This window comes from Meriones unguiculatus, chromosome 14, assembly GCF_030254825.1.
Source record: "Meriones unguiculatus strain TT.TT164.6M chromosome 14, Bangor_MerUng_6.1, whole genome shotgun sequence".
NCBI lineage: Eukaryota > Metazoa > Chordata > Mammalia > Rodentia > Muridae > Meriones > Meriones unguiculatus.
The window spans coordinates 11,940,154-11,965,566 of record NC_083361.1 but is presented as its reverse complement, the minus strand read 5'-3'; the positions used below and the strand labels follow the sequence as shown (position 1 = coordinate 11,965,566).

The window sequence follows — 25,413 nt, the reverse complement described above, 5'->3', positions numbered from 1 at the left end:
GGCAATCATGGGTTATTGGGCAGGAAAGAGCAAAGCTACCTTCTGTTTCAATAAGTGGTGTGTTGGGCTATGGAGGATCAGGTGGGGGATTCCCATAGAACAATCAGACTTCAAACAACCTGTTCAGCAGTTACTGTCTACCTATGCCCTTTCTTGTTTTCCCTTGGAATCTGAGTCCTTCACCATGTAACAGGATGCCTTCTCCACTCTGTTCCTGTGAGTCATATTGAATTTGCATAACTTCATGTGTTGTAACATTTTTCCCTAGTGAGACATTCAGATATAGAGGGAGGTTCCTTTAGGTTCAGGAAGTTAGGATTTGAAATATTTCTCCCTAGGAATAATACCTGTCAGGGAAAATACAAACTTACAAAATACATAGAGCCCTCTACAGGGTTAAGGAAGCAGTACACACCTGCAAGGGAGAAAAGAGGAGGCAAAGTTACCTGGAGGAGGCTTTCAGACTCACCAGGATACCTGTAGGAAATTCTCCAACATCTGGAGTTGCCTGCAAGTTTTGTGGAGAGCTCTAGGACTGCCAGGTTTCTTCACTGTCACTCAGTCTGAGGTAGGTTTTTTGGTGATGCTACAGCCTTTGAGTCATCCTTGTTTCTGTAAGTATACCCTCACGTATCTGTACGTAACTCCAACAAGCTCACTGTTTCCCCAAATTGGACTGGGAAAGTTCATTACTCTTATTTCTCCTCAGTGTCCTGTCTGGGGTGAATCTTTTGATGGCCCTCCTGAAGAAGTCTCACGTATAACACCTCCCATCCTTGGGTACCTCTTAAAAGGTGTTTGTAATGGGTGATCACAAAGGGACGTTGGTAAAAGTATGGGCTATTATGTGATTGTGCTTGGAGACTATGGCTAAGTGTAGAATGCACGATTCTTTCTGATTGTCTGAACTATTCATGTTTATGTTCCTCTCTCTGAGTCTCTAGTTACTATTTCTCTCCTCTCCATCTCTGCCTTCATTATTTTTTTAATTTTTTTATTAATTACACTTTATTCATTTTGTATCCCCCCCATAAGCCCCTCCCTCCTCCCCTGCCTATCCCAACCTCCCTCCCTTTTCTGCATGCATGCCACTCCCCAAGTCCACTGATAGGGGAGGTTCTCCTCTCCTTTCTGATCTTAGTCTATCAGTTCTCATCAAAAGTGGCTGCATTGTTTACCGTAGGCTCTCCTTACCCCAGCCTCCTCCCTTTCCTTATGCTGAGAAGGTTTCTGGACATCCAGCTCCCTTCACCTCTGATATGGAGAATGTTAGACCTCTGTATCCCAAAAAAGATAAAGCAGAGGAAGGTTTTCAGGCTCTTGAGTTTCTAGGAGGATCGAGCCTACTCACCAAATGCTGTTTTTTGTTGTTGTTGTTGTTGTTGTTGTTGTTGTTGTTGTTTTTAAATAAGATTTGAGTATAATCTCTGGGTCATTGTAAATCACAGAAAACTCTGCCTTCCTGTTTGCTGTTACTCAATTCATTTCTGCTTTGTGACCCCTCCCCCTGTCTCTTTGTATATTTTCTGCTGAGCCCATGAAAGACAGGCCACTTTCTTCAGAAGATCAAACTTTCCAGAGGAAAACTGACAACTGTTGGAAAGTGCAGGTGAGAAAACTTTGCCTGGAGGAAATCACAAAGCCTGGGGTTTATCTTTAGTACCATATAAACCAGACACAGTGGGGACTCTTGCAATCTCAGTATTACAGATGTAGAGGTAAAAGAATCAGAATTTTAAGGTTATCCTTACCTGATTATAAGTTCAAGGCCATCCTGAATTACATGAGAGCCTTACTAAAAAAGATAAAAAGGAAAAAAAGAAAAAATAAGCTCAGCTGTGGAGAGCTATAAGAAAAAGAGATGAATACAGCAACATATATCACTCTTCTAGGATGTTTTGCAACAAAAGAGAGTCAAAAGTGTGGTTGGGAACTAAAGGATGATATGAAAGTGAATGGTAACTTGTATAAAAGATGCAAAGTTCTAGAGCATATTGATGTGTTCATTTGTAGTGAAGAATCAAGAAAAAGTATTGAATATACACTAGTGAGAGATAGCACTCCTAGAAAAAAATGTTGTGAAGGATTTGTGGTATGAGCAGAGGGAAGGTCTTAGGCTGGGATACTTATTTTCTGGTGAGGCGAGAGAACGTTCTTCAGGAGTATGGAGGGCAGTAGCCATGGTGGAGCAAGAAGAAAGGCATGGGCTCTACTTGGATGGGTGTATTCAAGGCTCAAAGCTTTAAGCAAAAAGCAAAAGGATCAAAAGTGTTCTTATTGGATTACTTGATTTGTTGCTGTTTAACTTCTTGAATTCTTTATATATGCTAGGATATTAGTCCTCTGTCAGATATGGGGTTGCTGAAGATCCTTTCCCAATCTGTAGGCTGTCATTTTGTTCTGATTAGTGTCCTTTGCTAAGCTTTTCAGTTTCATGAGGTCCCGTTTACTGATTGTTGCTCTTAGAGCCTGTGCTGCTGGTGTTAATGTTCAGAAAGTTGTCTCCTGTGCTAATGAGTTCAAGACTCTTCCCCACTTTTTCCTCTAACAGACTTAGTGTGCTGGTTTTATGTTGAGGTCTTTGATCAATTTGGACTTTAGTTTTGTGAAGGGTAATGAATATGGATCTATTTTCATTTTTCTACATGTAGATATCTAGTTAGACCAGCACCATTTGTAGAAGATGCTATATTTTTTCCATTGTAGTAACCCAATTAAAAACTGGGGTACAGAGCTAAACAGAGAATTCTCAATAGAGGAATATCAAATGGCAGAGAAACACTTAAAGAAATGATCAATGTCCTTAGCCATCAGAGAAATGCAAATCAAAATGACCCTGAACTTTCACTTCACACTCATCAGAATGGCTAAGATCAAAAACTCAAGTGACAATACATGCTGTAGAGGATGTGGAGAAAGGCAAACCCTCCTCCATTGCTGGTGGGAATGTAAACTTGTACAACCACTTTGGAAGTCAATCTGGTGCTTTCTCAGACAATTAGTAATAGTGCTACCTCAAGATCCAGCTATATCACTCCTAGGCAAATATCCAAAATATGCTCAAGTATACAACAAGGACATTTTCTCAACCATGTTTGTAGCAGCTTTATTTACAATAGCTGGAACCTGGAAACAACCCAGATGCCTCTCAGTTGAGGAATGGATACAGAAATTGTGGTATATTTACACAATGGAATACTACTCAGCAATTAAAAACAAGGAAATCATGAAATTTGGAGGCAAATGATAGGAACTAGAAAACATCATCCTGAGTGAGGTATCCCAGAAGCAGAAAGACACACATGGTATATACTCACTTATAAGTGGATATTAGACATATAATATAGGATAATCATATTAAAATCTGTACACCTAAAGAAGGACCGTGGGTAAGATGTTCAATCCTCATTCAGAAAGGCAAATGGGATAGAGTCTCAGAATATGGAGGAAAAAGGGAACAGGATAGGAGCCTACTTCAGAGGGCCTCTAAAAGGCTCTACCAGGCAGGGTATTAAAGCAGATGCTGAAAATCATAACCAAACTTTGGGCAGAGTGCAGGGAATCTTATGAAAGAAGGGGGAGATAAAAAGACCTGAAGGAGATAGGAGCTCCACAAGGAGAGCAACAGAACCAAAATATCTGGGCAAAGGTTTTTGTTTTGTTTTGTTTGTTTTTTTTATTTTCCTGAAACCGATACTGCAACTAAGCACCAATCAAGGAGATAATCTAGAACCCCTACACAGATGTAACTATCCCATGACAGTTCAGTGTCCAAGTGGGTACCCTAGTAAGGGAAACAGGAGCTGTCTCTGACATGAACTCAGTGGCTTGCTCTTTGATCACCTCCCCCTAAGACGGGGGCAATCTTACCAGGCCACAGAGGAAGACAATGCAGCCAGTCCTAATGAGACCTGATTGACGAGTGTCAGATGGAAGGGGAGGAGGACCTCCCCTATCAGTGGACTGGGAAAGGGGCTTCGGAGAAGAAGGAATGAGGTTGGGATTGGGAGGGGACGAGAAAGGGGCAACAGCTGGGATACAAAGTGAATAAATTGTAATAAATAAAAAAATTAAGAAAATAATTCAACCAAAAAGAAAGTGTTCTTTATAAGTCATAGGAAATGTGGCCCTTGGGGGCAGGGGACATTGAAAACTATGAGGAAGATAATGAGCCTAAGCAAACATGTCCCAGATGCTTCATGGGACCTGTTGCAGAATTTACCTCTGCCTCCTCCAGAATTGATAATTTTGGTTGTTTTCCCCCCTCAAAGCCTAAATGTATTATTTTAACACACTGTTGATGATGTTTAGTAAAGTTCAAAAATATCAGGGTCTTCAGAAAATGAGGCTCCGGTACAATGATTCACAGGTTTAAAATGGTGGCCAACAATATTCTTATTGAATACAAACTACAATCTTTTTTTCCAACCATAGGTGTGGCCATATCTCCTAGTTCTTGTACTCTTGCGTGTTCTGACCTGTCATTACAGAATCTTCCTTGTTGATTTTGTAAACCTTTTACTCATTGCCTCAGAGATTCTTAAGAACAAACAGCTCTCAGCACAATTTGGTGATTGGTGGTTGGTGGAATGTGGGGAAAGAAGAAATGTTTCCAAATTTTTCTGCAACTGTAAAGCATTGAGGTTCAATAGTAATGTGAGACACACATGTGACTTTAGGGTGTCCTGGGGATCCTTTAAAGAAATAAGGATAATCGCAGTGCTGGGGGAAAGTTCAATATGAAAAGTGTGTGCCCTGAATTCAATCATTATATAAACTAAGTATTGTTCATGCCTGCAATCCCGGAATTTGGGAGTCAAGGAAGGAGGAACAGAAGTTTAAATCTATCCTTGGGGAGTTTGAGATTCATAAGACCATGTCTCAAAAGACTAAAAGAAAAAGGAGGAAGAAGAAGAGGGTAAGGAAAATAGAAGGAAAATGAGTATGTCTGGTTTTGATAGCACACATCTGTAAACCTACCACTTGCAAAGTAGAGGTAGGGAGACTGTTATGAATTCAAGGACAGCCTGAGTTTTATAGAAAGTTCCAGGCCAACCAGGGCCACATAAAAAGAAAGTACATGAGAGGAGAAAAGAGAAAAAGGAAATGGGGGATGGAGGGAAAGGAAGGAGGTAGGAAGAAATTAAATTTAATCACCTATTTGTTCAACAATTACACACATAATCTTATCTAATCAAATTATCACTTCAGCATATAGTCAAGGGATATAAACATTATTAATGAGGTATTGCAAGTTTCTTTCTTCATAGACGTTCAAATTTGATGGTCATTGTTGCTCTTTCCCATCTCAAGTTGAATACTATGAGTCTGCCCATCTCCCAAAATAGTATGGCTGAGCAAGGTTAAAAAGAGACCTTTGCTGAAATTTCAGACTGAGTAACTGAGGGACTCTAAGAGGTTAATTTTGTTTTTGGTTTGTTTTTTTGTTTTTTTGTTTTTTGTTTTTTGGTGGGGGGGTTGGTTGGTTTTTATTGTTGTTGTTTGGTTTGGTTTTTCGTTTTGTTTTGTTTTTACTTTTGGAGATTTTGAGACAGGGTTTTTCTGTGTAGCCCTGGTTGTCCTGGAACTCTCTGTAGACCAGGCTGGCCTTGATTCACAGAGATCAACCTGCCTCTGCCAACTGAGAGCAGGGACCAAAGGTGTGCACAACCACCACCCATCTAAGAAGTTAATTTAATATTCCTGGTCTGTTTTCTCAGCAAGTGTCATGGGAGAGAGAGAGAGAAAGAGTAAAGCTCTGGGTATAGAGCTGGCTCAATTAACTGCTTGCTATGCAAGCATGAGGACCTGTATTCAGATCAGCAGCACCCATATAAAAACCAGGTGTGGGTCCTCAACTTCAACACTGGGGGAGGGGAGGAGATGGGCAGATATCTGGAACTTATTGGTAAACCAGTGTACCTCTGGGTTTAATAAGAGACTTTGTCTCAAAAACATAAGGTGAAGAATAATCAGAGAAGGCATCTGACATTGACCTCCAACCTCTGCATGTATATTTCCATATACTCACAGACAAGAAGACACCTCTGTCATTACTTGTGAATCACTAATTCATGTCCAGTCTTATTCACTCATTTTAGACCCTTTTCCCCATTTAAGGCAGTCTTCAGGTAATATTAGAGAAAGCCATTTTTGACATGAGCAATACTTTGCTATTTAAGCTAGTGAAATCTCACACCCAGCACATGTTGAAACTCTCCTTTCTCTCTTGCCTTTTCTTACCTCCAAGCATCTTGAAGAAATCTCATAGACAAAGATAACATTTCTCTTCACCAAGATAATTTGAAAGAAGAGCCTGGAGAGACAGCTCAATAGTTAAGTGTGCTTGCTGCTCTTGGAGAGGACCTAAGTCCACTTAAATAAACCAGGTCACAACTGGAATCCATCATCTCTGGCCTTCTCAGGCATTTGCATTCATGCACATATACGTACACAAATACACACATATACACATAATTACAAATAATTTTAAAATATATTTTAAAAGCTAATTTCATTTGTTTATCCAATACCAAATGGTCTCAGCCTTAAAAACATAAAGACAGATCACATCATACGGACTGAGCAGGTTGTATTTAGGACTCAGTCTCTCTCTCTCTCTTTCTCTCTCTCTCTCTCTCCCTCTCTCTCTCTCTCTCTGTGTGTGTGTGTGTGTGGTGTAGCAACAGCTAATGGAAAAAGAGGCCATACATGTGAGAGAGAGCAGGGAGGGAGTGGAGGAGTATATAGGACAGATGGTTTGGAAGGAGGAAAGAAAAAGAGAAATGGTGAAACTATATTTTAATATCAAATACAAAAGAAACTAAATGAAAGAGGTAATTTCAAAGATGTCACCTGAAGACGTTTATTCATGTAACTGCCCCCTCTAAGCAGAGTAAAGGTGCTTCCATTGAAGACCTAGGGGAAAAAGTAGGTATGAAATGAAGTGCTCATGTGTAGTGATTAAGAGCTCATGACTATCTGTCTGGATCACTGAAACCATCCTCTGCCAGCTTCCTAATGTATACACACACAATTTGATTCAAGCTGTGGTAAAATAAATGTAATAAAAATTCACCTGCTACTTTCTTCTTATTTTCGTTGTTGTTTACATGAAGAAGCCATCAGTGTTATTTTTAAAAACATTCTCTCACTGGAGCTGGAGGTTTCCAGTTTGGATTGACTGGTTCCCCTAAGGAGTCGACTGTCTCTGCTTCCACGGCACTGAGATTTTAGATAGGCACATATCTGTATGCACCTTACCAGCTTTGTATATAGGCTTGTCACTCAAAGTTAGGTTCTCATGCTATGGTGACAGGCACTTTACTGACTAAGCAATCTTCTCAGCCCCTTATTACTTGTTTACTGAAAGAAGGTCTTTCTATGTCTTCAGGTCTGTTCTCAAATTCACTATGCAGCCCATGCCAGCCAAAACTTTATGCCACATCTTCCAAGTGCTGAGATGACAAGGCCACACCACCACCACCACACCCAGTTTAAATTTCACCACTTTAAAATTAAATGCCATTAAGTGCATTTAAAATGTTTTGCAACCATACTCCTATCTAATTCTAGAACCATTTCATCACTCAAAAGAAAACAAATCCCTTGCCCTTTGAACCCTTTGAACTATAACTCTTCTCTCCCCCTCCATCAGGGCCCAGAATCCTCTAACATTCTGCTTTTTATAAACTGAATATTTGTTATAAGCTGATTAATGCCTCATATAACATTTTGTGTTTGGATTCCTTTTGCTACCCCTTTAAAGCACATCTGTCATACCACATATTGTATTTCCTATGTAATACAGGCCTCACACTTGCTGTTCTCCTGGCTTAGTACCACAAATGTTGTGATTACAGGCATAAGCTACCTCAATCAGTGTGCTTCATTCTTTTTATGTCAAAAATCTAAACATCAAGTGGAAATATCACAATTTCTATATCCAAATTATCTCTTTAGTTTTCCCACCTAGACACATGCTAGGATTATCTGGAAAAGGGGAAGCTCAAATAAGAAACTACCTCCATCAGATTGGCCTGTGGAGGACAGAACAGTCTGTGGAGCACTTTATTAATTAGTACTTGATGTAGGAGGGCACAGATCACTCTGTAGGTGTCACCCTTGGTGGCCCTGGGTTGTGTAAAAAAGCATGCTGAACAACCCGTGAGACCAAGCCAAAAAGCACCACTTCTCTGTGGCCACTGCTTCAGTTCCCAGCTGCAGGTTTCCGCTGTAGCTTCTCTTCACGAGAGTATAAAATATAAACCAAAACAAACCCTTTTCTTCCTCAATTGCTGTTGGAAAGAAAACTAGAACAGGTTGTTTCTATATTTCAGCTATAATGAAAAATGCTGCTATAAAATTTGTGCACATTTGAACACAAGTTTTTTGGACATGTTCTGTCTATTTTTTGACAGAACCTAACAATCATCCTCACATTTTCACCCTCATAACATCACCCAGCACATACCCCTCTGCCACCATGTTTTCCCCTTTTGTCTTTGCCTGCTGGGATGTTAACTCACCTTGTTGGCTTAACCTTGTATTGAATCATTGAACACAAATTTTATCTACATACTGTTTGCCCAGTTTTGTTTTGTTCTCTCCCTCTTGCAAATTAAGCATCCACATCAGCCAACTAATTGCATTGTTGGCAGAGTGCATATTAGCAATTGTAGAAACATAGGCACACCTCCCCCCATATGATAAGATACTGACAACATAAGTAAGCATGTCAGGCAGCAGTGAGCTTGATCTAGCTGGGGTGTGAGGGACTGGGAGGAAAAGTAGATTGGGTTCAGTAATAAAAGTAAAGGGGAAACAGCAAGGAAAACGGCCTGGAGACAGCATTTCCAAAAATGGGTCTGGAAGAGATGTCTCAGTGGTTAAACTGCTTACATACAAGTGTGAGGGCCAGAGTTTGGATGTCAGTTTGGCAAGTTTACCTGTCAGTCCTGGGTTCACCTATAATTCCAGCCCCAGAAAGTAGAGAGAGCAAATCCCTAGAACAATCTGTCTAACGAGGTTAGTCATAAGAGTGAGTTCTGAACTTGACTGAGAGAACCCACCTCAGTGAATGAGGATAATCCCTGAGGTCAACCTCAGGGCTCAACATGTATGTGCGCATATGTACACAAGCATTCACACACAGGCATGCCCTTAAACAGGTAAAGAAAACAAGCACACATGAAAAATGGAAAGATGAAGCCAGACATGCTGATGTATGCCTTTAATCCAGTACTCAAGAGGCATAGGTAGGCATATTTCTGTGAGTGCGCACCCACTTTTGTCTATAGAAACAGTTCTAGGCTAGCAAAGGATGTGTACTGAGACCATGTCTCAAGAAGAAAAGAAAAAGATAAACAAATGAACAAATCTGTTTCTTAATGTTTTAGGAGTGAACAAGATGGACACCAACACCTCTCTCCTCATGAATATGTCTGCAGGGAACTCCATGAATGTGTCTGGGAGGATTCAATCAGTATCTGCTGGCTACATTGTTCTGGATGTCTTTTCATATTTGATCCTTGCAGTCACCTTTGTCCTCGGAGTGCTGGGCAACGGGCTTGTGATCTGGGTGGCTGGGTTTCGCATGGTACGCACAGTCACCACCATTTCTTACTTGAACCTGGCCATTGCTGACTTTTGCTTCACCTCCACTTTGCCATTTTTCATCACCTCCAAGGCCATGGAAAGACAGTGGCCATTTGGTTGGTTCATGTGCAAGTTCATATTTACTATAATAGACATAAATCTGTTTGGAAGCGTCTTCCTGATTGCCCTCATCGCATTGGACCGCTGTATTTGTGTCCTGCATCCAGTCTGGGCTCAGAACCACCGAACAGTGGGTCTGGCCAAGAAGGTAATCATTGTACCCTGGCTGTGTGCTTTTCTTCTTACCTTGCCGGTTATCATTCGTGTGACCACAGTCCCTAATAAACTTGGACCAGGAAAAACAGCATGCACTTTTGACTTCTCCCCCTGGACCAAAGACTCTGAAGAGAAACAGAAGGTGAGAATCACCATGCTTACTATCAGAGGAATTATCAGGTTCATCATTGGTTTCAGCATGCCCATGTCCATTGTCGCCATTTGCTATGGGCTAATAGCCACTAAACTACACAGGAAAGGCATGATCAAATCCAGCCGGTCCCTGCGTGTTCTCTCCTTTGTTGTGGCTGCCTTTTTCCTCTGCTGGTGTCCATATCAGATAGTGGCCCTCATAGCCACAATCAGAATACATGAACGCGTGGCTGGGATGGCTCAAAACATCCAAATTGCTCTGAATATCACAAGCTCCTTGGCTTTCTTCAACAGCTGCCTCAACCCAATGCTCTATGTGTTCATGGGCCAGGACTTCAGAGAAAGACTAATCCACTCCCTGCCTGCCAGTCTAGAAAGGGCCCTTAGCGAGGATTCAGCCCAGACCAATGACACAGGCACCAACTCTACTTTACCTTCTGAAAACAATGTAAATGCAATGTAAAAAGAGAGCTCCAACTTTCAACTTCCTCTGCTTTGAGTTCCACTGTGCTATAGGCCTTCCCTGTTGACCCTTGGGCTACATACTCATTGGAAAAACTTGAGAAGACTTTTTGAACTTTTGTACCTCGACCCAAGGCGATCAATAAAGAGAAAAGACAAAAAGAACATGCATTTTCATGTTAGTTTGAGAGAGTTCCAAATGAAAGCTAGTACTGTAGTGTCATTGGAATACTATTGTCCACTCGTAATCCACTCATAGGCCTTAAACTCACAAATTCTCATAAGTGCCCTTCTGTGGGTAATAGGTATATGTTTCCTTTAGAAAATAAAGTAAGAAAGTGAAAGACTCCCTACCCCTTGAACTATGCAATTGTCTGATCAATTTGGTCTGCCTGTTGCCCTCATGAGACCAGAGTTTTCAGTTGTGCCTCTCAGTATAGCTACAGCCAGTTTGTATAGTATATGGCATTTGAGGTACCTGTTCCAAAAGGAATGAACCCAGAATGGAACTTCAGTTTTTTATTACCAGTAGCAGTGAATAAATGACACCCTGTCCCCCATCCACATACATGCCAGCATTTGTTGTCACTTGGGTTCTTTTGATTTTGACCGTTCTAACTAGAGTAAGATGAAATCTCAAAATAGTTTCAATTTGCAGTTTGCTGCTGGTTAAGGATTTTTGAATATTCATTTCAATGTCTTTTAGCCATTAGTAATTCATTATTTGAGAAATCTTTGTCTTTTCTGTTGCCTGTTTTTTTTTAATTGGGTTGTTTGTTTTCTTCATGTTTAGTTTTTTTTTTTTAAGTTTTTTGTATATTTTAAATACTAATCCTCTGTCAGATGTATAGCTGGTAAAGTTTGGTTTTTTTTCTATTCTATATGCTGTCTCTGTACTTGAATGATACTATTCTTTGTTGTACAAAAGCTTTTTCATTTTATTAGTTCCCATTTTTTCATTGTTGATCTTTTTTAATTATTTTTTATTAATTACAGTTTATTCACTTTGTATCCCCCTATACTTCCCTTCTTCCTCTCCCCCAATCCCACCCTCCCTCCCTCTTCCCTACCTGTGCCCCTCCCCCAGTCCACTGATAAGGGATGTCCTCCTCCCCTTCCCTCTGATCCTAGTCTATCAGGTCTCATCAGGAGTGGCTGCATTGTCTTCCTCTGTCGTAAGGCTGCTCTCCCCTCAGGGGTTGATCAAATAGCAGGCCAATCAGTTCCTGTCAGAGACAGTCCCTGTCCCCATTACTATGAAACCCACTTGGACACTGAACTGCCATGGGCTACCTCTGTGCAGGGGTTCTAGGCCATCTCCATGAGTGGTCCTTGGCAGGAGTATCAGTCTCAGAAAAGACCCCCGTGGCCAGACTTTTTGAATCTGTTGCTCTCCTTATGGAGTTCCTGTCCTCTCTAGGTCTTGCTATCTCCCACTTCTTTCATAAGATTCCCTGCACTCTGCTTAAAGTTTGGCTGTGAGTCTCAGCATCTGCCTCGATACCCTGCAAGGCAGAGCCTTTCAGAGGCCCTCTGTTTTCTCCCTCCTCCCTGTTTTCTCCCTCCTCCAATGCCCATTCTCTTTTCCTTTCTGAATAAGGATTGAGCATCTTAGACAGAGTCTTCCTTCTTGATTAGCTTCCTTAGGTGTACAGATTTTAGTATGTTATCTTATATTATATGTCTAATATACACTTATGAGTGAATATATACCCTGTGTGTCTTTCTGCTTCTGGGATACCTCAGATACCTCACTCAGGATGATCTTTTCCAGTTCCCACCATTTACCTGCAAATCTCATGATTTCCTTGTTTTTTGTCAGTGAGTAATATTCCATTGTGTAGATGTACTCATTGTTGATCTTAACACCTGTGCATAAAGTCCTATTTTAAAAAGTCATTTCCTGTCATGAAATGTGTAGGTAAATTGTGGGAACTGGAAAGGATCATCCTGAGTGAGCTGTCCCAGAAGGAGAAAGATGCACACAGTATATACTCTCTCATATAGACATATAATATAGGATAAACCTACTAAAATCTGTACATCTAAAGAAACTAATCAAGAGGGAGGACCCTGACTAAAATGCTCAATCCCCATCCTGAAAGGCAAAGAGGATGAACATCAGAAGAAGAAGAAAACAGGAAACAGAGGCCACAGAGGGCCTCTGAAAGGCTCTGCCCTGCAGACTATCAAAACAGATGCTGAGACTTATGGCCAACTGTTGGGCAGAGTGCATGGAATCTTATGAAAGAAGTAGGAAATAGTAAGATCTGGAGAGGACAGGAACTCCCTAATGAAAGCAATAGAACCAGAAAATTTGAACACAGGGGTCTTTCCAGAGACTCATACTCCAACCAAGTACCATGCATGGAGATAACCTAGAACCCCTGCACAGATGTAGCCCATGGCAGTTCAGTGTCCAAGTGGGTTCCATAGTAATGGGAAGAGGGACTGCCTCTGACATAATCTGATTGGCCTGAGGGGACAGCAGCCTTACCAGGCCACAGAAGAGGACAATGCAGCCACTCCTGATGAGATCTGATAGACTAAGGTCAGAACAAAGGAGAAGGGGACCTCCCCTCTCATGTGTGAAGAAGGGGGAGGGATGGTGAGACTGGGAGGGGAGGAGGGAGGGGTTTATGGGGGGATACAAAGTGAATAAAGTGTAATTAATAAAAGTTAAAAAAGAAAGAAATTACTATTAATAAGAAAAACATTAATGAATGTTTAAAATATCTTTGTAATTCTTTGTATCCCTAAAATATTTCCCACTGAGAATTACAGTGTTCTAGCACCTCCCTCCCCCCCCCAAAAAAAGTCCTTCCCAAACAAAAGTCCTTTCCTATGCCGACAAGTTCAAGTGTATTCCTTGCTTTTTCCTATATCAGATTCAGGGCACCATACCTGATAATTACAGTCCTTGATCCATTTGGAACTGAGTTTTGTGCAGAGTGAGAGTAAAAATAAAAATACAGCCTTTTTTCCTTCTACATATGGCTACCAAATTTAGCCAGCATCATTTACTGAAGATGCTGTCTACTACCATGTATGCTATCGGTCTTTTTGTTTAAGATTAGATGATTGTGGGAGTGAGAACATATATCTGGATTCTCAATTCTATTTCAGTGGATCACCAAGTTCCTGTTTTGACCAGTGTCATGGGTTTTTTATTATATCCGAATAGATCTACGCATAGTGATCTAGTGCTAGAAGGCTCTATGCTCACTACCAGAAGAAAAAGAGAATCACTAGTCTTGCCCATTTGTGAACACTGAGAGCTACATTAACAACCATGCTGGCAAGACATACCCATTGGTACAAGTCTGGCATAACCTTCCTAGAGTAACCAGCCACTTTCCTGTTAGATTTAAAGCCCACTCCACAAATTGAAACCCATTCCTGCCACCATTATCAGAAGCATTAACCTTTGACTAGAAAGGTCATAGGCTCTAGGAGAGAACCTTTTACTCTGCTAAATATGCATAGTGTTAACCAACTAGCAATGACTATCATTCTATACATAGGTTAGTGCGTCTCTCTCAACTCATATTAGAGAAGTTTTTTTTGTTTTTGTTTTTGTTTTTGTTTTTTTGTCCTGTGGATAATAATGAACACAGTTACTTAAAGTGTAGAGAACAAGAGACTAATGAATGCTCAACCCTATATGGAAAATGCATACTATACACAACCCTTCCCAAGGTTCAAGGTTTGTTGTGAAACAGGGTACAGAAAGATTGTAAGAGACAGAGATGGTGGATGACTACAAGGAAAAAGGGTCTTCTGGACATAACAGGGCATCGACACATACAAATACACAGGAGTGATAACTGTGAACAGTGCCTGTGCAAAATCAAACCAGATCAAATCTCAAAATGGAAAGGAGAAGTGAACATGAAGTACCACACCTAGCAGAGGAGCTATTGATAATTGGAAGCTTATGGGAAAGGTGTCTGCTTTTTTTTTTTAAGGTATAGCTTCTGGTAGATGAACTATGCTCCACTGGAAGGCCGCACACCAGAGATTATTCAGGTAGCACAAATTGTATTGGATAGGTTTTTTTTTTTTTAAAGAAATAAGAGACCCGGGCATGGTGTCACATACCTTTAATCTCAGCACTCAGGCAGGCAGAGGCAGGTGGAACTCTGTGAGTTTGAGGCCAGCCTGATCTTCAGAGCAAGTCTAGGACAGCCAAAGCTACACAGGAAATCCCTGTTTCAAGAAAAGAAAAAGAAAGAAAGAAAGAAAGAAAGAAAGAAAGAAAGAAAGAAAGAAAGAAAGAAAGAAAGAAAGAAAGAAAGAAAGAAAGAAAGAAAGAAAGAAAGAAAGAAAGAAAGAAAGAAAGAGAAGAGGAAATAAGAGGATACAATGGTGGGTGGGGGGGAAGGGGAAGTAGATCTCAAGAATTGAGTGAGGAGGTTAATATGATTTAAATACATTGTATGGAATTCTCAAAGAACAAATAAAAATCAGAAACATATAATTTTAAAAGAAGAAGTCAGACAGATGTGCAAGTAACTCTGTGAAAGCCCATTTTTTTGAGACAGGATTTCATGCATTGCAAATCAAGGATGACCTTTAGTGTCTCTGTGCACAGGTGTACTACAGAGCTGTTCGCCCAGAGTAATTAGCATCAGAATTGATTCAGTTGGTAGGACTCGGGGAAGGCATCCAAAAAGAACTGGATAGTTGCAGAGTGTGAGAGAACCCCCATACATCTGTTTTCACAAGTGCTATAAATAAGTAGGTTTTCCCCTTTAGTCCCTGTCCCAGAGGGTGACAAAACAACCACCAAGATGAAGAATACTATGAAAAAAATTTAAAGAGGGAGCTTGGGTTTCAGTGAACTCAGCAGTGTGAGGAGCCAAGAACAATGGGGAGGCTCTGTCTTAACCACTTACTGTGCTGACACAGTGAAGCCACATCCCTTGCTGTTTGCCAATGAGAAGGAACCACTTCCTGTTACTCAAGTAGCCCCAAACCTACTTCCCCTCCCATCGGCCCTGCTTTTTCCTCAATTCTGTTCAGAAATGCCTGAAGGTTGAGACACACTTACCAGATGATCAGAACCCAGAGGAACCACAGAGTTAGATCAAGAGTAAATAGTCTGTGTCAGATATATATATATATATATATATCCCTAGAGTAGGTAATTAGGAAGTCCAGAAGAGTTGAGGATAAAGGGAATGACAGGCTCCTGGAACTCATGGTTTCATCTTTTCAGCTTCCATCTTCAGTTTGCAAAATGAGTGATTGACCTGTAAGCATTTTCTTCCTTCCTTCCTTATTCTTTCTTTCCTTCCTTCCTTTCTTTCTTGTTTTTCTACTTTAAAAAACTTTTTATTGACTCTTTGTGAGTTTCACATCATCCACCCTTGTCTCCTCGTATTCACCCTCTGCCCTTGTTACCTCCCCGCAAAAGAAAATTAAAAAAAAATAAAAATAAATAAATAAATAAGAGAAAATAAAATATAACAGAGCACAGAAAACATCTCATTGTGGCAGCTATAATGTGTCACAGTGTGTCCCACTGTATAACCCTTCCTGTATATATCTTCACTTGCAAATGCTCATTGCAATCAATCATTGGTCTGGTTTGAGGCCTCTGGCTTCTGCCACACCACCAATATTGGATCCTCATCTGGACTTTTCTTGGTTATCCTGTTGTTGCCTATGTTGTGGAAATTTCACAGCTTCAGATTAGAAGGACTGGCCCTTTTATGCACTCCAACAGTTCACAAGTAGTATAGATTTTGGAGTGGGCAGCACAAAGCCCTCGATTAGTGCCTGGGTGGTCTCTGAGCTGGTCAACCCACCAGCTCTCCTGCTTCCCCACCACCAGGACAGCACCCCAGCATTGCCCTGGCTTGCTGACCCGGTGCTGCCATCAGCAGGGGGCAGGGTTAGATCTCCTGCCCTCATGCCCTCAGAATGGGCTCACCTGCACCCATACCTCCACTGTGCTACCCAGCTGAGGTGCAGGGTCCACTGTCCCAAGTGCTGCAGTCAGTGAGGGGCTAGGCCAGTTCTCCTACTCCCATATACTCAGGACTGGCTCACTTGTGCCTTTACCATCGCCCAGAACCCAGAGCCTATTCTCCTGAGTGGGACAGCTGGTGAGGGAGAGGACCAGCTCACTGGCTCTCATGATCCCCAGGCCAGCTCTCCTCTCACCAGCCAGGGATAGTGATGGGTGGGGAGCATCACTTCCACATATAGGTCAATTTTTAAATTAATGATCTATGTGGGAAGGCCCAGAGTTCTGTGTGCAGTTTCATCCCTGGGCAGGTAATATAGCATCATATGACAGGCAAGCTGTCGAGCTGGAGAGACATGGCAGTGGGTTAAGAGCACTTGACTGTTCTTACAGAGGACCTGGGATGCACAAACATCTATAACTCCAGTTCACGGAGATCCAATATCTCCTTCTGGCCTCTGCAGGTACCAGGCACATACATGTGATACACACAAAAAGCAGGAAAAAAAAAAAAAAAAACACGCTTATATACATAAACTAAAATGAAGGGGAGTTTGATGTGGAAAGGATAGTAGCTCCACAAGGACCAAACATATCTGGGCACAGGGTCTTTTCTGAGATGGACACTCAACCAAAGACCATGAGAGGATAAAACCTAGAACCTCTGCTCGGATGTGACCCGTGATAGCTCAGTAATCAATTGGTTTCCCATAGTAAGGGGAACAAGGACTATTTCTAACAGGAACTCAATGACTGGCTCTTTGACCTCCCCACTTCCCAAGGGAGGAACAGTACTGTTAGGCCACAGAGGAGGACTTTGCAGCCAGTCCTGAAAATACCTGACAAATGGGAGTCACATGAAAGGGGAGGAGGTCCTCCCCTATCAGTGGATTTGGAAAGGGGCAGGGAGGAGATGAGGGAGGGAGGGTGAGATTGGGGAGGGAATGAGGGATACAGCTAGGATACAGAATTAACAAAATGTAACTAATGAGAAAAATAAAATTAAAAAAAAAATTACATGAATAAAATTTCTTAAAAAAATGAATAATTTTTTTTTTTTAAAGAAGAGGAAGAGGAAGAGGCAATGGCAAGCTGAGCAAGCCATGGGAAGCAAGCAAGGTAGGAAGCAACACATCTCCATGGTCTCTGCCTCAGCTCTGCCTCCAGATTCCTGCACTGAGTGGCTTCCCTGACTTACTACAGATCATAAAATAGAAGTCGTGGTGTTTAACACAACAATAGAAACCAACCAAGACAAAGAGCTGGCTGACAATCCCTCCCAGACGGGATATTACAGAGACAAAATTCACTGTTCTACAGCACGAAGTAGTAAATTGTCACTACGTCAGTGACTGTGAATGTGCCTCACAGACATAAAGTTAGGAAAAATAGCCTGAACAAAAGCAGACAACCTAGATAGCTACACCTTTATAAGGCTGAAAAATAAGACACCTACAAGGTGTCTTGGTAGGGAAGGGTGCTTGTTGCCAGGCCTACCATCCTGGGTTTAATCCCAGGAATGCACATGGTGGAAAGGCACAACTGACTCCTGCAAGCTCTTCTCTGGCCTCCATACACACATTGTGACTCAGAGACTCACATGCATGCACGTTTGTGCACACACACACACATACACACAGACACACACACACACACACACACACACAAGTAAATGTCAATAAAAGGAGGCAAATAATGCATGCTCTGTAGCCTCTGGTTGTGTATTTTTTATTTTTAAGTTTCCTGGTTATTTGTTTGGTTTTCTTATTTTCATTTTAGTTTTTGCTTGTTTGTTTCGGAGGTGGGGGGAGATCAGTACAGACAACAGAAACTGGGCTCCTGTTTTATTTGTTGTTTGATAATGTGATATAATTTTTACCAATAGCATTCTAAAAGGTAATGTTGAATCAGCAGATAACACTAAGTTAGTGGAGCGCTTACTTAGCATTCATAAATCCCGAGATCCACCCCCCAGCACCAAATAAATCAGGTATGGTAGTGTATGCCTGTCATCCCAGCACTCAGGAAGTAGAGTTAGGAAAATCAGTTCAAGATCATCTTTAACCACCCAGAGAGTTCTAGGCCAGCCTGCGGTACCTGAGACACTGTTTCAAATGAAAGAAAAACAAAAAAGAGGGGAAGGGATGAGGGGGGAGAAAAGGGGAGAAGAGAAACATGATAATTTTCTACAAAATTCTCTCCCTTCTTCTCTTCCTCCTTTCCTCCCTCCTCCTCCTTCTTCCCCTTCCCCTTGCTCTCTCTCTCTCTTTCTCTCTCTCTCTCTCTCTCTCTCTCTCTCTCACCTCAAGAAATGCCAAAATTGCATGAATTTACAATATGAAAATTATATGTTGTGTCTACATCCGCAATCCTTTAAAATCAGTACATTTAGACTACAGAGACTGCTCTGCAGTTAAGAACACTTGCTGTTCTTGCAAAGGTACTACATCAGACATGTCACAGCTACTTGTAACTCCTGCTCCAAGGAGAATCTGACACCATCTTCTGGTCTCCACAGGCACCTTCATCCATATACACATACAGACATACTCATAAATACAATATAAAAATAAATCTTTAAATCAGTAAATTTCATTAGAAGCATACATAGTTACACATATACATATATTTTTGAGAGAGAGAAAGAGCTAATTGTTAATCATTTTTCAGCATGCCACAATATATATAGTACATGTGTTCTGGATTCTGTACGAACCACGTTTAAACTCTGGCTACTCATGTGACCTCAACCAATTGCTCCTTTCTTCAGACCTCTGTTTTCTTCAGCATGGTTGTTATCTATCATAACTGTCGGACAAAATCTTTCAGATACAGCTCACAAACACTGAGTGGGCAGTCCAGACCTTCACATTAATCACAACCATGATCAACATTATGTTGACTTTCACCTGCTGGAGACTATTCTGAGCCTTTCTTGTCATATCTGTTTAGGTCAGTGGTTCTCAAACTTTCTTAATGCTATGACCTTTTAATACAGTTCCTCATGCTGTGGTGACCCCAAACCTTGAAATTATGTTCATTGCTATTTCATAACTGTAATTTTGCTACTGTTATGAATTATGATGTAAATATCTGCTTTGTGGGATGTATTTTCATTTTTACAAGTTGGCCCAGAACTGCCGGCTTAGGCAATCAACAAATTGTAGAACAGTTCTAAAGACTGCTCTGAAATCTTTGGACTTGAGGCTCTGATAACCTTAAAAGAGGAAGGTTTCTCTGAATGTTTCCAAAGGAAAGGCCAGAGACTAGTTTACATGCCTGTGTGTACCAAGCAATGGAATGGTGTTTTAGTCACCACAAACCAAGTGGCTTAAAGCCACAGAAATAGCTTGTCTCACACTTCTGAAAGCAAAAGTTTAAAGTTTCACCAGAGTTAGCTCTGCTTTAGAGTCTCTGTAGGAAAAACTCCAATGGCACCACTCTCCCAGATACCCCCAACTCCTCCGCATTTCCACCTCCTCTCCCGTGTTGAATCCCTAATCCACGGTGCCTCAGAAGGTTAGCTGTTGGCATTATTATTGCAGTCATTGTTGCAGTTGTAATTATTTAAGTTAGGATTACATCATGCCATGGCAGGGTGGAGTTATAATCCAGTATGACCGGAATCCTTGCATCAAGGAAAATCTGGATAGACAGACAGACATACACACGCATACACACACACACACACAGAGAGAGAGAGAGAGAGACAGACAGACAGATAGATGGAGACAGAGACAGAGAGAAGGGGCAGGAGGGGAAATAGCATGTACTGAACTGAAGAAGGCAGGGAGGCAGGAAAAATTGTGAAAGGCTGTCAACATATCAGTAGCGACTGAGTTATGGCTTGGAACAGATCCTCCCTTACAGAGTCCTGCCAACAGAACTGTGCAGTAGCAATATTTTGTGGTCTCACCAGCTTCGTTACCACGGAAGCTTTAACACACAAACATGCTTGGCTCAGAGATGAGTCACAGCTCGGCTCAACTTCTAGTCATTTTGTCAGGTTTATGGACATTTAGGACCCACCCTATGCACAGGGTGAGCTCATCTTAGAGTTCGTAACTTCATGATGTCTTCAAGGGAACCAGCATCCTCAGATTCTGGGCACTGAAACTTAGAGCTAGCTCTGGGAGGCCAACAGCTGGCTACTATATTTGAAGGTCCTTGTGCAATCTCTGATGTAATCTTTGTTCCAAGAGTCAGAGGAGGGAAACTGAGGTTCATAAAGAATGTCACTTATGCAAATTCAGTATTGGAAGTCCTATTCTAGTTTGTTTTTCACCACCCAAATAGTCCACATTTACGTTCTCATACCATTTTTTTCCATTGCCCTCTCTCTCTTCTCCCCATTCCCTATGTACCTTTAAAATCTTTTCCACCCTTTACTAGCTCCAAGTGCTGGCTTTCCACATGACACTGAATACAATAGAGTCCTGTTTTTTTCTTTCTTTCTGTGAAATGATCTTTATAATACTTCCCTTAGGTATTTCTGAGGGAAGCTAAATAAGAAATTGCACCCAGGCCAATGTCATTTATAAACTAATAGATGGAATTGTGCTATTTTACCTCAGGATTCATTTTTCCCTAGACAAATGATCTCCACATGTTACAGCACTTAAAGAAGAGTTCTGGAGTTCTAAACTCACAGAAACATGCTAACGCTGAGGCCCTGTGATCTGCATCTTAGCAAATGTAACAGAGCTTTAGATGCTCTAGGGACTCAGGGTCAAAAGCACTGGCTGCTTTTTGAGGACCTGAATTCAGTTCCTAGCATCCACACGGTGAATCACCGCCATCTGTAACTTCAGCTTCGGAGATCCAATGATACTTTCTGGCCTCTGAAGGCAGTGAACTTAGATGCACACATGTACACAAACATATAAATAAATAATAGATGGTTTTTCCTTAATAGATACTTTGGAGCTCATAGAATGATATATAAAATACTTAAATAATAAAACAAGAGCCTCGGAGGATGTACCCCAGTCAGCAGAAGATTTGCCTAGAATGGGTGAAGCCTCAAGTTTGATCCCTAGCACCTCATAAAATTAGACAGGGTAGTGCACACTGAGTAATCCCAGTACTCTCTGAGAAATAGAAGCAGGAGGATCAAAAATTCACAGTCTTTAAATACATCAAGAGTCTGAGGCCAACCTGGTTATAAGAGATCTGTTTTAGACAAGAAAGAAAGAGAAAAAAAAGGAGAGAAAAAGCGAGAAACAGAGAGAGGAAAATGTTTCTTTCTCAATGAATACATATATATATATATATATATATGCAGAATGTGACTGTTGGAGAAGTAGGCTTATTGTTAGATAAATGGAAGAGCATAGCCAGAAGCAAGGACATCTAGGAGAGTTCAGAGTAAACATGACCCTCAGCTAGTCCATGTGAGGGAAAGGGGAGAAAGGAAATCCAAGAAACCAGGAGACCAAGAGGCCAGAAGGTTAAAGGGTAGACAAAAAGGGCTGGGTAACTAAAGTTCCTGGATCTTATAGGAATAGTTAACCCACCCACTGAGCTGGAGAACTTTAGGGTAGGGACAGGGTATGCCAGCCATACCTTATAAACAGGTTGGGAGGGACTGAGGGATGCTGGGAGAACCTGAGGGCCAGGTCCAGTTATGCTAAATAGTCAGCTCAGTTAGGCATTTGTTCAGGGTTCAGAGACCCAACATCCCAGCCTTTTCCTTGATAATGAATGATAAGGGGCAACATAATCTTTTCTATGACTACTTCCTGCTGATATTGGAGCATCTTTGTTGGGGATCTAAGAAAGCTAGAATGATGGACAAGGCCTGGAAGAAAGACAGAATTGTGCAGGCTATTTTACTTGTTGCCCAGGCTCTTCAGGACCATCTGGGGCTAGGGAAGTCCTGCCCAAGTTGGAGTAGTCTGTGAGGTTGAACCACCTGGGGCTAGCAGCTTTGGAGCCATCAAAGATGTAGAGGTTCAAACTTGGAAATTCCATTCGAAGCACCTAGGGGTGACCAGTTTGGAGCAGTTTTCAGTCTTTCTTTCTTTTGCAGATTTCAAGTCTGTTGGAATGGATATACTTAAGAATAGAAGGTAAAGTTGACATTTGAATTTCAGAAATAATGAACAGACAAATTAGTAGAAAAATAAAGGGAAGCACATTTGTTTCAGGGATACACAACGGGACACTCTGAGAAAGAAAAGTGAATATTCAATAAAAATTATAATTGTATAGACCTTCTTGAGAATAAAAGAGGAGAGCTGTGAGCCATTTAGAGGAAGAAAAAAAAATGACTTCTATCAGACATGGAAAGCCATAAAGAGTAAAGAATGTTAAGAGAGAACATTTATCTGGTCTTCAGTATGGTGCTTGTCCCTCAATCTCTTCTAAGATGACAGTTTAATTTTCTTAGTTGATGAAATAACAGAGGGAGATTGTGGACATCTGTGTTCCTTTCTTGTAGATCCTGTCTTTAGGCAGACAATGAAGATGACGTAACAGCCACCATTTGATATTCAAAATGATGCTTTTTTTGTTTTATTTTTTTAAGCCTCAACAGTAGACAGAAAACCATGGCAACACTATTTCCCTTTCTCTGTGTCACTGGAATGTCATTAATGTGACTTTGACCACTTCCCTACAGCCAACTAAAGCATTTGCCACAAACAGAAAGGTCTCTAGGCCTGAGATCTAGTATCTTCCACTTTTCCCTTCCAATGTACTTCTTTAAGGGTTCTTTGTCTAGCCACAGACGCTTTGGCCAACCCCTCAAAACATCCCAAGCTTCCCACTGAGCAGTCTCCTATAGTAGCCCTGGGAAGAATGATCTACTTACCTCACACTCTAGAAGTGAGAATGATCAGTCCAGGAACCAAGGCTGTCCACATATATAAGCATAATGACTGGATCTTGTAGTCTAAGGTGGATAAATATTAGAGTCAGGGTATGGAGGTTGCTGGTCCAAGGTAACCAGTGTTGGAATCCAATGTGACTTGGAAAACAAGCTCGTTCCAATTTCTGCCCTGCTGGCTCTTCAGATTAGAGCAGATGTAGTAAAGGAGGATACCGTCTTGTCTCTGCTCCTACCACAGTACATCCATCAGCCAGTGACTGCTGCTTCAGCAGTCGTGTTGTAGTTTGTATCTAAAATATCTCTGCTTGTCTCCTAGCTGGTGGTATTAATTTAGAAAGTTGTCGAGGTTTAGGAGATGAAGACTTGTGATGTTGTTAACAACTTCACAAGATATGTATTACTTTGGAAATAAGCCTTCAGGCACTCCTGTAAGAAATTATTTAAATGAGGAGTTATCTTGGTTAGGTCAGTTGAGGTAGGAAGATCTTCCTATTGTGGATGGCATCATTCCATGGACTTAGGTGCCAGATGAGAAAGTGAGCTGAACATCAGCCAGCATGTCCTTCTGTCTCCCAAATATACGTACAATGTGACCGGCTGCCTCAAGCTCCTATTACCATAAATTCCTCTTTAAAACGGACTGTACTTTGCAACTATGAGCCAAGATAAAAATCATTCTTTCATTAAATTGTTTTTGCAAGAGTATTTCATCATAGCAACATCAAATGCCTTATACAAGCCTAGTGAGTGGAGCTAGGTCACCAGGACAAGATATTGCAGGTTAACCACAGCCCCTGCTCAATTTTTCGTGTTCTCCTCTCCTCCCCATGCCTCCCTTGTATACTCTTTGCTTGCATGAACTGAACTGCTCTGACATGCTTTTCCCTTTGTGATAGACTGAAATCTTTGAAAAACATGAGCCAAAGTAAATCCTTCCTCCCATGAGTTGTTTCTGTTGTTGCAGTCACAGCAAGGCAAAAGTAACTTCCAGAAATGGGCAACACCGCTTCATGTCCTCTGTGCTGGGAAGATTCTCTCTTAAAAATTGTGCTGTTAGAAATGATTTGAAATAATCTCATTTGTAGATGTTGAAAGGGGGACAAGGACTCCACAAGGAGACCAACAAAGCCAACAAATCTGGGCGCAGGGGGGCCTGAAGACACTGATGCACCAATTAAGAACCATGCATAGAGAGGACCCAGAACCCCTGATCAAATGTATTAGATAGGCAGTTCAGTCTTTACAGGGGTTCGCTAGCATGGGGAGCAGGAGCAGTCTCTGACATGGACTCTGATGCACACTCTTTGATCACTTCCCCCTGGCAGGGTAGCCTAGCTAGGCTACAGAGAAAGAGGATGCAGGCAGTCCTTATGAGACTTGATAGGCTGGGGTGATATGGGGAGGAGGGATCTCCCCTTCTGAGGACTAGGGTAGGGAGAGAGGAAGGAGGGGGAGGGAGGTAGGACCAGGAAGAAATGAGGGTAGAGATGTAAAGTGAATAAAATCAGGATGTAAAGTGAATAAATTATAAAAAAAAATAAATTAAAAGAAAAAAGAAAGAAGGGTTGTGGAAAATGAGCCTTTAAAATAACATGCAAGCAACTATAACATAACTAGGGTTTGTGTGTCTTTAAAATCAGTGAGAAACTGAAGGAAGAAGGTGCATTGGTAGAAGGGAGCCCTCAAGCCTGGTGATAGGACTAATTTCATTCACGTTGCTGTGACAAACAGCATGAACAAAAGCTATTTTGAGGGAGGAAAGGTATATTTGGCTTACAAATCCAGGTCACAGGCTATCCCTGCAGGAATTCATGGAAAGAACTTGAAGGCAAGAATGTTAGCTATTTCACACAACATTACCTACAACTAAGAAACTAACTTCACAACCAAAGAAGTATGGCAGTAACCATGGAGGATGCTACTTAATGGCAGGTTCATACTTCGCTAGCTTCCTTATGCAGACCACAATCTCATGCCTAGGGAATGTTGCCTGCCACAGTAAGATCCCTGAGACCAACATGTTGAAAAACGAGAATTAACTATTACGAATTGTCCTCTGACTTCCATCAGTGTACTATAGCATGTGTATATAAATCTCCAGCATACAAAATTTTAAAAC

The 25,413-nt window shown here is 41.3% G+C and overlaps 1 protein-coding gene across 2 annotated transcripts in view; it reads left to right on the top strand.

Annotated features, from left to right (window-relative positions):
• Positions 1-300: 300 nt before the first annotated feature.
• Has1 (hyaluronan synthase 1) overlaps positions 301-25,413 on the top strand; it is a 48,249-nt gene continuing 23,136 nt past the window's right edge. Inside the window, exons 1-2 of one of the 2 annotated variants that reach the window (XM_060366768.1) lie at positions 301-568; positions 9,399-10,015. In XM_060366768.1, the coding sequence (XP_060222751.1) occupies positions 9,410-10,015 (606 nt within the window). In that variant the 5' untranslated portion in view covers positions 301-568; positions 9,399-9,409. The other variant, XM_021661036.2, reaches the window with a different exon arrangement.